The sequence below is a fragment of the Archocentrus centrarchus genome, chromosome 16 (assembly GCF_007364275.1).
Source record: "Archocentrus centrarchus isolate MPI-CPG fArcCen1 chromosome 16, fArcCen1, whole genome shotgun sequence".
Taxonomy (NCBI): Eukaryota; Metazoa; Chordata; class Actinopteri; order Cichliformes; family Cichlidae; genus Archocentrus; species Archocentrus centrarchus.
The window spans coordinates 19,598,555-19,611,928 of NC_044361.1; the positions used below are offsets into that span (position 1 = coordinate 19,598,555).

Sequence of the window (13,374 nt, forward strand, 5' to 3'; positions counted from 1 at the left end):
TATTTCTTAATTTACAGGTATTTCAGTTTTAACTTTTGTAAAATATTAAAACATAATATTCTGCAGTTTAATTTTTCATGACCTTTTAAAAATTTTGCATTGGTCCAGTGCTGTGTCCTACCCAGTCGTTTCAGTGCAGAAGAGTTTTAATATTTTTGTCACATTGCTTTTTAACATTAAGACAGTTCAAACTGTGAAAATATATATTTGGAACCAGTCCTAAAAAAAAAAAAAAAGGTTTTATTTTTTCCCATTTGTCTTTTATTGTTTTCTACAACTCAAATAAATAGTACTTCAATTCACAGAGCCAAAAAATAAGCTCACTATGGAATGTAAACTAGATTAGGTAAAAATAAATAGGGGGAAAAGTATCATGGTAGCCTCAATGATAAAAACATCTTTAACACTTCTTTTGCAGCAGAGTGTATGCCTGTGAATCTTTTTACATTTCTTTCTGAAGGCAAAATTTTTTTTAACAACTGCTTAATGACATATTAAGATTGATCACAAAGCATTTTTTTAAACTGCATCACAATAGCCCTAAAAAAGAATGACAGTGAAAGGCATCATGGAAAAGTTTTAGGGACAGAGATACTGAGTATACCTACACCAAAATCATAATTACAATCAGAAAGCAAAATCAAGAATATACGGTGAAGTCTGTAGTCTGCACTACTCTTTTTCCAAACTTCCCTGATTATGGAAATTCAAAAAGCAGTTGTGGTTACGTGAGATACAAAGAAAGACACAGCACTTAAGGCATAACACTCGTGATGTCCTCTGGCAGTCCCCAAAACGACACCTGCCCCCTTCGCCCTCTCCAAGTTGTTCCGGCCAGTGACCTGAACCATCGTACCGTGTGGCTGCATCTGGCAGAGGACTCTCCTCCACTAGGATGGGACTTCGAGTTTCATTTGTTGTGTGAGCCTCCTCTGCAGGTGGTTGGGGAGGAACTGAGTCTTGAGTTTCGGAGCTACTGGAGAAGATCAAAGCTTTGGACACTTCCAATCTGAAGGCCATGAGAGTCAAAGGTGCTGTGGCTGCTCTGAAATCCTGTCGATATAGGAGCCAGGAGTTCACCAAAGCCAGATCCGTGAGATGCCAAAGCACCGCTTGGGGCCAGCAGCTAGGTGCAGAGGCAGTGAGGGGAATAGAATAAAGATTTTTCAAATCTCTATTGAGACGGGCCGACATCTGGGCTTTCTCAAAGTTTTCAATGAGAGAGGCTGCACTCTTCTGGCCATTTCCTGCAGTAGAAAGTATGAAGCCACAGTGTGATCTGCGTAGCATCAGTTTCCCATCTGAGCTCACAAACTCATCCCCAATCTGTCCTCGAGCTCCTCCTACTCTTCCTGCTCCATGAACACCAGCACCTAAAAGGCGTTCTAGCATAACAGGAGTGGAGAGTTCCTGTTTGCAAAGGAATACCATGCTACCTTTGGGGACCATTTTTTCTACAGCATCTTCTTTGTCTGAGAGATCAACCTTAAAATCGACATGTAAGAGTAAACCACCAAATCCAATTAATGCAGTGCTGTAGAGAGACGGCTTGGCATTGTGCACCTTTCCAGTGAGAGGAATTGGATATTGGTCAACTGCATAATCACCCTCTCGTCTTAACGACAGGCACCCTGCTTTGAAACGGCACAATAATGGCTGAACTTTCCACAGGGGGTCGGTCTGTTTTTGTGAACTGTTTGAGCCATTTGCCTTGTCACCAGATTGGTCACTATCACAAGTTCCTTCATGGGCATTTGTGTTTGCTGGATACTTTGTGGAAGTCAGCTTCAACATGCGAGACAGCTCAAGGAAACGGGACAGTGGCATGGCTTCAGCGATCAAGGGCACCTTAGTCAAGTCTTCCCAATAGAGCTTCACACTGGGAAACTAAAAAAATAACAACAGAAAAAAAATAATAAAATGAACTTTTACATCTAACCAAGAGTGAGGTAATCATTCAAGAAATTAAACAGGTGGAAATACAAACCTTCAAAGTTCCCATTGCAATGTGGATCCCAACAAAGCGTGCCACCTCCCTAGCTGTGACAGCATTAGGCATGTTGGATAGTTTATTTGTACAGTTGGCAATTTCTACCCAGGTATCCCAACCAAAATACTTAGAGAAGTAATCAATGGGCTCTCTGGTTCTGTTGTCATCTCTTGGCGTGTTAGGCTGGATCACTGACATTGGCAAACTGGGTGGGGGAGGATGGGGGAAAAAACATCAAGAGCAAAGGAGTGACCACCACATGCAAGAGCAAATCTTACATGTACAAATCTACAGAATGCTGTGTTCACCCTAAACTGTCGTACTTGTGACTATTTTAAGTAACAGCAATATTAGAAAGAATGGCATTTAGATGTATTTCTATGTATGTTAGTTTTCTGTGAATGCTTGCAGACTCAAAAAAGCCTTACTGTACCTTTGTGATGTGTGAGCTGGCTGTTGTGGGCTGACGGTTGAGTTCTTGTAGAAATAGGCCATTACTTCTGTTTCTGAGTCAAGCTGAGGATCAGACAATTCAAAACCAGCCGTGTCCTCTTCATCAGAACTCTGGAGGAGAAAGTCACGGAGATCTGACGGATGCTGCCACTCAGAGTCTGACACAGCTGAAAGATCAATTATTATATGAAGATGGTTATCTTAAGTTTTAGCAACATCATCAATAAAGAGCTTAAGAAAGTCACTCAAATATAAATACTTATAATTCCAAAACAGGAAACAAACCTCGTCGATCTTCAAAGTCACTGATGACCCCAGGATCTGACAAAATACCTTTGACCCTTGTTTCCTGATATTCTGGTGCAGAATGGCTCCCTTCATCTGTTTTAACAGACTCAGCATTAATGTCTTTCTAAAGTCTTTGGAAAAGCCTAAATATAAAAATGGAAAAGCAAGGCAATTCCATTTATATAGCATTTAAAAACACAATTTGACCCAATTTCTAGTCCCTGTAAATGGACATTACAAATATACAAATATGAACACAAAACATAAACTTACACATAAACATAAATTCATAAAAAAAAGTAAAACTAACAACAGAAAAATACAACAAGGTGGACTTAAAAGTAAGTGGAAGGTGGAGGTTGAGAGAGAGTGGACATGAGGGAAACTAGATAATTACTCACGCATATCACAATCTGCTGTTTGGCTTTCTGTCTCATTTGCATTATTGGACCCCTCTGGATTTCTGCTGCTCTCAGCTGATCCTACTAGGACCTCCTTTTCCTCCTCCTTTACTGGATAGAAGATGCACTGGTTGGTGTTGAACTCTGGCAAGATGCGACAGTCTGTTGTCCTCTCCCCAATCTCCACTGCTAAAATACAAATTCAACATGACACAATATCTTTCTAGGAGTTGTTCTGATTGGCACCACTCGTATGCCGGGGCTTTAAGTACACAGGTAGTATCAAGAGGTGATCAGCCTAGTTTAGCTTGAGTGGAAGCAGAGGTGAAAACAGCCATAGTGAGTCTATCCAATAATCAGAAATCCTGTTACTTCCAAAGAAGAAGAAATCAAGAGATACTGTACCAGTTGGAATGCGGACTGCAAAAATCAATTCCAAATTACATATTAGTTGAGGAACCTTAATACTTACATGGAATGACTGTATTTTCACTAAGTGGCTCCACATTCCACTGGATGTGTCTGCTGCCAGGTGTGGCCGGAGCATCATTCAGCATGAAGCCACTTTCCTCTTTCACCAGAACAGTCCTTATGTCACGATGACTCTGCCTGCTTTGACTAGTGGATACAGTCAGCGGAGGATTTGAGCTATTCTCTTCAACTTTGATCTCCTCATTCCCAAGAACCTGTACATCATTTTCGGTGATGCAGCCCACATGCTATAATGAAAGCAATTTCTTAAGTATGTAATGTTGAATTCTGTGGCCTCATGTAATCTACTGGTACAGTAAGCATCTCACCTGTTCTTGATTGTCTCTTGCCATCAAATCCTTTTCAGCAGCCGCTCTCTGTCTGGAGGTAAGGAACTTCTCGAGTATGAGGCCTGGAGACTGGTCCGTCTCCTTATCTTGTTCTGCTCCTCCATGCAGCCCTCTTTCGTTCATTACTTCTCCAACACTAGTCGTTACTGACTCCAGCTCAAAGACAACTTGGTATTCAGGAGATTCTTCTAACACCAAGGGAATGGAAGGCAACAGTGCAGTGGGAGCAGTTGCTTTGTTGACCTCAAATTCAGGACTCGACTCTGGCTGTGAGGTCTTTTTGCTGATCTCACAGTCAATCATTTCTGAATCTGAGGTGATGAGAAGTTTTTCATAAACTACCTGACAATAATCCTGCTGTTTCTCTGAGCCTTTGGGAGGCTCTCCAGCTGAAACTCTCTTTGATGGTATATTCCTTTTCAGACGCCCTGTTCCTCTTCTCCTACCTCTCGCAGCATTCCTCATAACAGCTCCCTTCCCTTCACCCTTTTGCTTCTGAACTAGCATTTCTTCTTCCTCTTCTTTTATCTCCACTTGATGAGTGGAACATGACACAGTTTGTGAAATCAGACCTTTTTCAGTTGTGTCAGGACTGACTTGGTTAGGTCCTTTGTCAGTGCTTCGACCTTCAGAATTGCAGCTTGCATTAGATTCATTTTGAGGAACAGTGTCATCATGAGAAGCTGGATCATCTTTTTCATTCTGATCCCCAACAGTGACTAAATCTACCTCTAGAAGGAAATCTTCCTTAATATCTTCATCTGTTGTACCCTGGACTTCACATTTGGAGATGAGATTTCTTGGGGTACCTTCTTCTAGCCTCTCATCATCTGATGGTGAAGGCTTTCCAGTCTCAGAAGTCTTTGTCTGAGTAGAGGTACTTAAACAGGATTCAGGTGTGAAATCTGGAAGAGCCTTGCAATGTTTTATTTGATCAGATGGTGAGTGAATTATTGGAGATTTATGAGATGGATTATCATCTTCTGTTTTGCTTCCACTCTTATCTTCATATAGATTCACTTCAACATCTGGAGGAGGAATGGGTAAAGACGGGGACGGAATCAAAGCTGGAAACGAGACACTTCGTTCCCTTTCTTCTAATGCATTCTCCCCCATCTCTGGCTCAGTGTCCCAGTCTATAGCAGCATTCATCACCCCAACAACTTTTTCATTCTCTTTGGAAAGCTGGTAAAGGTCTAAAGTAGAGACACCTTCAAAAATATTCCCATTGGTGTACGTGAGACTGGGACTTTCTATGATATGCACAGTTGCCTTGTGCTTCTGAAGGGATGAGACTTCACTAAATCGCTCTCCACAGTCCTTACACTCTAAGGCACGCTTGGAATGAGAAGTTATCACTCCTTCAGTCTCTACTTTTGAGGAAGCTTTGCGTTTCCTTGTGGTCTTTGGCTTGGTGGGCAGAGGCTCAGGTGGTTGCTGGGAAAGCTGGAGCGAGGACATCAATGAAAGTGCTTTCTGGTTCTTCTTCGGTCTTCCTCCTTTTTTCTTACCTTCTGCTGTGATATTACCTGTGGACTCGCTTGTTGGATGCTCGAGATTATTGTTAGTCTGATGTGATATTGTCTGGGACTCATAAGGTGAAGCCTCAGAGGCTTGGCTCGATGCCTTAGAAGGGTCTAGCTTGTAAACTTTCAGCTGGGGCTGTTTATGACCTTTTAGTAGAAGCAGCGAGTCTTGCTTTATATTTGAGCCAGATGCGTCCGCCTTTTTGACTTTTCTCCCTTTTGCCATGTCTTTCTTTACCTTCCCATCCTTTGCATTTTTGGGCTGATCTTTCTGCATTATTTTTGCCTGTTTTTTCTTTGTAAGCATAGATGATGCTACAGTTTTGTGCTTACTTATATGCGGAACAACCCCCTGGACCTTGGCCACTTTGTTCTGCTTTTTCATCTTATTTTTTTTTGTATCCTCTTTGATTTGATCTACCTGTGGGACCTGGACCAATAAGGGTGATTTTATTTCAGCAGTAGGTAATACACTTTCCACTGTCTTTTCCTTTTTTCCTTTCCTTCCCTTCTTCTGTGATGGTACTTTTTTCTCTGTGACTTTTTTTGGTGGCGTTTTACTTCTTGTTGCTTCTTCCTCCATTGGCTGACGCTGCTGTGAAGGCTTCTTCTGTTTCTTGTTTTTCTTCTCTTTGCTTTGTGGACCAAATTTAACAACAAGGTGAGTTTTTTTTGTCCTTTGGCGCTTGGCAGGTTTGGCATCAATTTCAAAGTCATCTTGGTAAATGGATCCAACAAGGTCTTGCATATAGCCTTGAAAAATAAAAGCCCTGGCTGGCTTTCTTTTCCGTACTTTCACCAGCTCTTGGGCTGACATTACGTTAATGGGTAATTCAGAGATCTTTGCCACCTTCTTAGACTGTAATTGTGACAGAACCTCTTCTTTAGCAGGTGGGTTCTCTGATTCAGACAGGCTGTTCTTGCTTTCTACCAGCAATTTCTCAGGTGGTTCTTCTTCTGCGTTCTTTTGTGTCCCTTCTTGTGTGCCTGGATCTATCACAGCATGCAATTGATCTGAACCTACAGTCTGCATTTGTGAATCAAATACTTTGTTGGAATCAATTTTCGATTCACTTGCAGCTTGGGTGAGTGTGTCTGGTTGAACTACTGGGCAAGAAGAAAGGTCCTGTTCCTCTGGTTGTAAAGATGTTCGCTCCAACTCAACAGTAGGCATAAGTGGTGGAACTGACAGGCTGGCTTCTTGCTCATCTAGTACAGTCTGCTCTGCAGCCTTATCGGGAGTCTCTAGTTCTGTGGTTGGCACCAGAGAGGATGAAGGGATTTCGATTTGTGGCACAGTTTGGGATTGTTCTAGCTCCTCAGTTGGTATCAATGCAGGAGTAAGTTCTAATATGACAAGATTTTGTTTAAGATCATCTACCTCATTTTGACAAACCATTTGCTCCAGAGGATTAGAAGGAAGTGCACCCACCTCTGGTTGCTGAAGGATCTGATGCATCGCCTCTGCCTCAGTTCTCTCTGTTTGTTCAGCTGGAATGAGTGTTAGCTCTGTATTTATACCCACAGCTATATGAGAACTTAGTTCTGAGAAAGAGGGATTTTCCAGCTGTCCATCTGGAGTAATAGGTTCCAGTATAATTGTTTGCTCCATTGGGTCATATGGGTTGTTTGGAGGGTCAGATTCACCTGTCTTAGAGTCTGTCTGTTTCAGTCCTATATAATCTATCTGTGGTGGACTGAGATGCACATTCACCGGCTGTACCACTTGTGGTATTTGCTGCACCTCCAGTGGTGGGGCATGAGGTGGGACCTGCCCCAATATGACAACTTGGTTCACTTTCTGCACATTGCCCAAAGACTCAATAAGTTTGCGAATCTGCTCTGTGTCAATATTGGCATCAACTTTTTGCAGAGGTCCATTAGGTTCCACCTGTAGTAGTGCTGGCTGGCAGATGGATATTGGAGTTATAATGGGGGTACTCTGTTTCACTTGCTGTCCTTCTGGAAGAGCATTACTGGCCGCAGCCAACACATTGTGCTTAGTTTTCATGTGATGCAGACGTGTCCTGGAACTCTTGAAAGTGGCCTTGCATACAGAACAAGAATATTTTGTTGCAGTGGCACCTAAAGATAATAAAAGAAGAAATTGTATGGTGATGCATTTAATTATTTCAAGTCAAGACATTTCCAGGGAACAATATTTTATCACGATAAGCTATTTGTACCATGGTTTTTATCTTACCGTCATTTTTCCTCGGTTGTGCTTTAGCTGTGGTGTCTCCCCCATCTCCTTCAGCTCCCTCTGGAAAGTGTAATACCAAATGTCTCTGCAGAGCTTTGGACATGGTGAACCTCTTTCCACACTCCTTGCAAATATAAGGCCTCTCTCCAGTGTGTGTGCGCCGGTGATACTTCAGCAATGTCAGCGTTTTGCAAGGTTTGCCACAGTCAGTGCAGGCATAACCATCCTGGCCAAAATGAATTTTTTTATGAACTGTCAGCTCTGATGACTTTTTGAAGGCCTGACTGCAGATCGGACACTTGAAAGGTTTCTTCTCTGTGTGGGCTTTCTGGTGGACCATGAGCTCTGTGGAGTTTGTGAAATGCCGATCACAAACATAACAGGCAAACAGGGCGTTCCTCAGTATGCACTGTTCATATTCTGCTGGGTGGCTTAACTTGAGGTGACGCTCTTTGCTCTTGTGATCACTGAAGATTATATGGCACTCCATGCACTGCAGGGAAAGCTGAGACGCTACAGGGAATCAGAGCAAAAGAGGGTTAAAGTTTACAACATGCATCTATATTCTTAGACTGAAATTCATACAAAACATATTACATGCTCATAAAAACATGTGCCTCTGGGACTGTAGGTGAAATTGGGTGGAGGTTACAACAACATAAGAAACAGCAAAGTTTATATATCAACTAAGGGTGAAGGGGAAAAAAATTGATAAAGCACAGTACTACGATATTTCACGTGGCAACATTGAATCGATCCAGGGACACCAAATATCAGTATTTTATCATTTATTTAACTACTACTACAAACAAGAGGTCTCAAGTAATGCATCAACATCCTGATAACATTAGCTGAGCAAACTTACACTACATCACCTGAACCGAAAAACCATCCAACACTGGACATGCTTGACTTGACCAAGATAACTCCTAATTCAGAGCAAGCTAATGGCTCAGTGACACCAACCTCCTTGCAACTACAAAAATAAATAAATAAATAAAAAATAAAAATTGGTGGCTGCCGGTGATTGTATTGAATTTTTTCACATTCTGCGACCGACTGCAACGTGTGGTGACTAAATGGTTGCCCAGAAATTTTGATCACAAGGCAATTGCACAGGTCACCTCAGAGTGATTGTCAAAGATTTGCAAATAATTGCTGTCTAATTTATAAATGTAGACACACATATATGTGATTTTTGAGGATTTATCATAGTTAATTGCTGCATTATCAGAATCAGAGTGCATGTAATTGCCAACTCGACCCCATTCAACTACAGACTGGTATCAGACTGATAGTGTGGCTATTAGCACTTGCAAGTGGTCGTCCAATAGCCAGGGGATACCCCCTGGTCATCCGATCCTTTGATACTGCCGGGCTGTGAATTTTTTGTAACTAGAACTCTGGTGTTGGTATGCGTAACAATCTTATTTTATAGCAAAATAAATAAATAAATTAGGGGTGCCACTTTAACGCGTTAATTTCGATTAATTAATTACGGGGAAATTAACGCGTTAAAAATTTTAACGCATTTTAATCGCACTTTGCACCGTGGAACGTTTCTCAGTGCACGAGTTCCCGGCGTACAGATTATATCGACGCACAATGTCCAAATTAGGGGCCGCATCCTGCGAAGGACCCGGCCCACGTCTTTCGCAGCCCACGAACACCACAAAGGCCGGAAGTGAGCAGCTAGCCTTCATATCAGCTGCCGTCACCTCTGCGTAGCTCATGTCGCCTAGCAACCGTGAGTGTGAAGCACAGCTGTGTGAAAGCAGCTGTTAAACGGAGAACGAACTTTTTCTCCTTTTTGTGGTTTAATTTTAAGTCTTTAATTCAAAATAAGCTGTTAAAACAAGCATAACACATTTCAACATCAAGGAATACAGCTGAGAGAATGATTAATTTCCAACTATAACAAGTGAGACATTAATGTTGAATAAAACTATCCAGTTATGATGCTTAACTTTAATTTCAGGAGTTTGCTTATCACAGGAGCACTTCCACCCTTCATTGGTCTGTGTAGTAGACTGGTGGGAAAATAAACAAAATTTTGAAGTTTAAGCTTATGTATATTGATTCATTCATCAACTAAACTTAAATTAATATTTCTCATGTCAAATATTGAAATGCGATTAAAATGCGATTAATTTCGATTAATTAATTACAAAGCTTGTAATTAATTCGATTAATTTTTTTAATCGAGTCCCACCCCTAAAATAAATCTTAAGTGAGATAATTTTATCTTATTGGATTGACAAATTTCAACTTTGAGGACATAATTTCCAGTTGAAAAAAAGGTGATAAATTGCAATACATGTTACTGAAATATTCAGTATATCATGAAATGTTAAAAAAATCCCAATAATTTTGTCTCGTGAGTACTGTGTCATGAATACTGTGGCGATTCCCACCTCGAATATCCACCCAATCAAAATAATGGTCTAGCTTTGAGTTTTGTCTGCTACTGAGCAGTAGACTACATTCACTGTACAGATTTAACCAAACTTCATAAAATATGAGCTTAATTAAACAAAAAAAAAAATTAAAGTTTACCATCTCATAAAAGTACTCAAAAAACACAGTAGTGCACAGTTCATTACTGAAGATATTTTTGCAGTAGAATGTGGTGTGTCCTCTAATCCTAAATTTGAAATAATAATCAACAATCATGCAGGTCTGTCAAACCTTAATGGCATATAGCATAAAAAATGCACGTAACAAATAAAATACTCACATGTGAGAGGCATGACCAGTGGTTTGGACATATCCATCTTCAGGGGATCTATCATGGCCTTCTTGGAAGGAACATATTTCCTGCCGTCACTTCCAGCTTTCTCCTGCTTTTTCACCTTTTGCCCATCACATCCAGGATTCGTGTTTGTTTCAGGTACAGCTGATTTTGCTGCTGCATCCATGTCCATCCCCACCTTTGAGGATGTTTCTGCTGTTTGTAGCCTCATTTCACTTTCCTCTGGTGTGATCACCTTCTTAGCATCGGCAGGAGCAGCTGCCTCGCTGTCCTCTTGTGCATCTGGCTCAGTCTGTGCTGGCTGAGCCTCAGTGTCCCGTGGTGGCTCTACGGTGGCTGTGGTCACAGGGTCTGACCCACTCCGAGTCTGGTTTGTAGTCTGCATGGCTCTCTGCTTCTTGGATTTTCAAATGTTCTTGTTCAGATGTTTCTGCAAAATCAATTAACACATATGACTGACAATTACACAGGTAAAACTATGTCTTCTATGACGTGCAAATAACAATCGCGCTATTTCATTTAGCTATTTTGTAAGACTGTTGCTTTATACATTTTTAAAAGGAGTGAAAAGCATCTTTTGTTATCCACAAGGCGACAGCTGGAAGACGAGAGAATTACTGAGCTTCTAACATTTGCATTACAAACAGACAAACAAAAAGGACAGGGAGATCAGCCCCTGCAATCTGTTGTAGTAAAATATAAATAAATAAATATCGATTTCAAGACATGTGAAAGCATTAGAAGAACACATTCTTAAATACCGTTGGTTTCCTTGAGCAATACCTCCCTAATAACCACACAAAGATAATGGTAGCCTAGTTAGCCTAATTCACTGATTTGCGGTAAAAAAAAATAAATAAAAAAAAATCAGGGTGCAAATAGTGGTACTTCCGCTCTGCTAAAGCGCCAAATATAATTTCTTAATTTAAGGCCACCCATTTACACAGACGCTCATTTACGCAGACACCGTATCTGTCAGCAGAAGGATATAGATTCAGTGTTACCTAGACTCCCTCGTCCGCCCAAACACCTCCGCGTCGTTTCTCACAAAGCCAACACGGAGGAGATGCAGACATCGTGACGTCACGTCTGACAAAGGGCGCGGAAGAATGATGGGAAATGTGGTTTTCCTCATCCAGTACCGGGTGGCACTGTTGACCAGTGCATTTCTGGAGCCTATCCCAGCTGACGCAGGGCGAGAGGCAGGGTACACCCTGTACAGGTCGCCAGCCTGTCGCAGGGAGACAGACAACACAGAGAGACAGACAACCATTCAAACCTACGGGCAATTTAGAATGACCAATTAACCTAACCCCAGTAACTGCATGTCTCTGGATTGTGGGAGGAAACCAGAGTACCCGGAGAAAACCCACGCAGACACGTGTAGAACATGCAAACTCCACACAGAGAGAGAGGGGCCCGGGCCGAGGTGGAATCAAACCCAGGCCTCCCAGATGGTATTCTAACTGTGAGACAGCAGTGCTAACCAATGTGCCAAATATAATTGTTTTTCTAAGATGAGCTCTATAAATTCTCTATAGGCTCCTCTTGTTGATGTTTTTTAATTAATTTATTTATTGTTTACACAAGTGCACGTGTAATATGGCATTGACAGAGCTGACAGGTAGGAAAAAGAGCAAGAAAAAAGGAAAAGGGAGAGAAAAAAGGAGAAAAGATAAGGGGACAGAGCACAGGAACATACAATGGTTCACCAGCTGCTGCACCTGTTAAAAAAACCTCAGAGAGAAAAAATATGAAAAAACACAGATGCACAGTGGTGTTGTGGTGTGTGTGTGTGTAGCCGATGGAAAAGTTCTGGAAATCCTCAACAGCTCACCTCAGTATCAGTTATCGGACAGAAGTGAGCTTCGCTGACTCGACTGGTATCAGACACTTTTCACAGCGTTCTACAGCCTCCTCCAGAGTAAATAGTTGTTGACTCTCTACACGTGGCATGAGGTAAACAGCCTGCACTCACTACATAAACCCTGGGCAGAGTGTTTGAGGGGACTCTGGGGGTTAAAACCTAAAATACTGCCAAATAATTAATTGACACATATCCGTTTTTTATTCCCAATTTATTGTTAAGTGTTGATATGAATATGAATATGTTAAAATACAGTGTGTGCAAAAATGTTTTTATACATAAACAGTAGTAGGAACAGAGAGGCCAACCACAGCTCTTATGGGGAACCGCATCATCTGGGGCCGCTATGGGGTACAGAGAGTTAAGTCAGTTTTGTTACGGTCCCAAAATCAGCTTCAAACAACCTAAAAAAAGAGAGAGAGAAAAAAAACACACCCTAGAGACTGATTATTTTAATCTGCAATTTTCATTTTTTAATACATAATGAAAATCATTTCCAAGGACCCTCAAAGTGCAGGTGCATTGTTTATAAATCTTAAATCAGCTTCTTTTAGTCATCAGTCACTCATCTCAGTAACATTTGCATATGCACGCACATTTAATAAACTGCTGTGTTGCAGAATTGTAATTTCGTTGGGGGGAGTCTGTAGTAGATACAAACCCATTAGCAAAATGATTTACAGATCTCATAAACCCATACCTGATTCACAATAGAACATGGAAAACAAATAAAATGTTTAAATTGAGAAACTGGACCATTTTAAGGAAAATAAAATTGCTTTTTTGAATTTGATTGCAGCAGTTCTCAAAAAAGTTGGGACAGGGCCATGTTTATCACTGTGTACCCCCTGTTCTTGTAACAATGGTCCACAAACATCTTGAGAACTGAGGAGACCAGCTGCTGGAGAGGAATGCTGATGGAGGATTCTAGCTGTTCAGCAGTCCTGGGTCTACTTTATCATAATTTTTTTGTTTTTCCTGATGCTGAAAGGTCTGGACTGCAAGCAGGCCAGTTCAGCACTTGGGCTCTGTTGCTATTAAGCCATGTCGTTATAATAGATGCAGTATGCAGT

The 13,374-nt window shown here is 41.3% G+C and overlaps 1 protein-coding gene across 2 annotated transcripts; it reads right to left on the bottom strand.

Annotated features, from left to right (window-relative positions):
- Nucleotides 1-257: 257 nt before the first annotated feature.
- On the bottom strand, nucleotides 258-11,487 carry znf576.1 (zinc finger protein 576, tandem duplicate 1). 2 transcript variants are annotated; one of them, XM_030749000.1, is made up of 10 exons: nucleotides 11,439-11,487; nucleotides 10,420-10,864; nucleotides 7,683-8,195; nucleotides 3,933-7,564; nucleotides 3,605-3,851; nucleotides 3,133-3,318; nucleotides 2,729-2,824; nucleotides 2,424-2,610; nucleotides 1,988-2,195; nucleotides 258-1,887 (listed from the first exon to the last, which is right to left on the bottom strand). In XM_030749000.1, exons 2-10 carry the CDS (start codon nucleotides 10,817-10,819, stop codon nucleotides 673-675), a joined length of 6,684 nt encoding a protein of 2,227 aa, XP_030604860.1. In that variant the 5' UTR covers nucleotides 10,820-10,864; nucleotides 11,439-11,487; the 3' UTR covers nucleotides 258-672. The 2 variants fall into 2 exon arrangements, with proteins under 2 accessions (XP_030604860.1, XP_030604859.1); XM_030748999.1 differs by having other exon boundaries at nucleotides 3,133-3,321.
- Nucleotides 11,488-13,374: the final 1,887 nt, after the last annotated feature.

What these genes read in the sequence shown, in the direction of transcription:
- znf576.1 (XM_030748999.1), bottom strand. Translation starts at nt 10,819, where the DNA reads ATGCAGACTACAAACCAGACTCGGAGTGGGTCAGACCCTGTGACCACA. An exon ending in AACAGCAGATTGTGATATGC is followed by an intron (nt 2,825 to 3,132) that starts GTGAGTAATTAT and finishes CTGTTAAAACAG; the next exon opens with ATGAAGGGAGCCATTCTGCA. An exon ending in TTGCAATGGGAACTTTGAAG is followed by an intron (nt 1,888 to 1,987) that starts GTTTGTATTTCC and finishes TTATTTTTTTAG; the next exon opens with TTTCCCAGTGTGAAGCTCTA.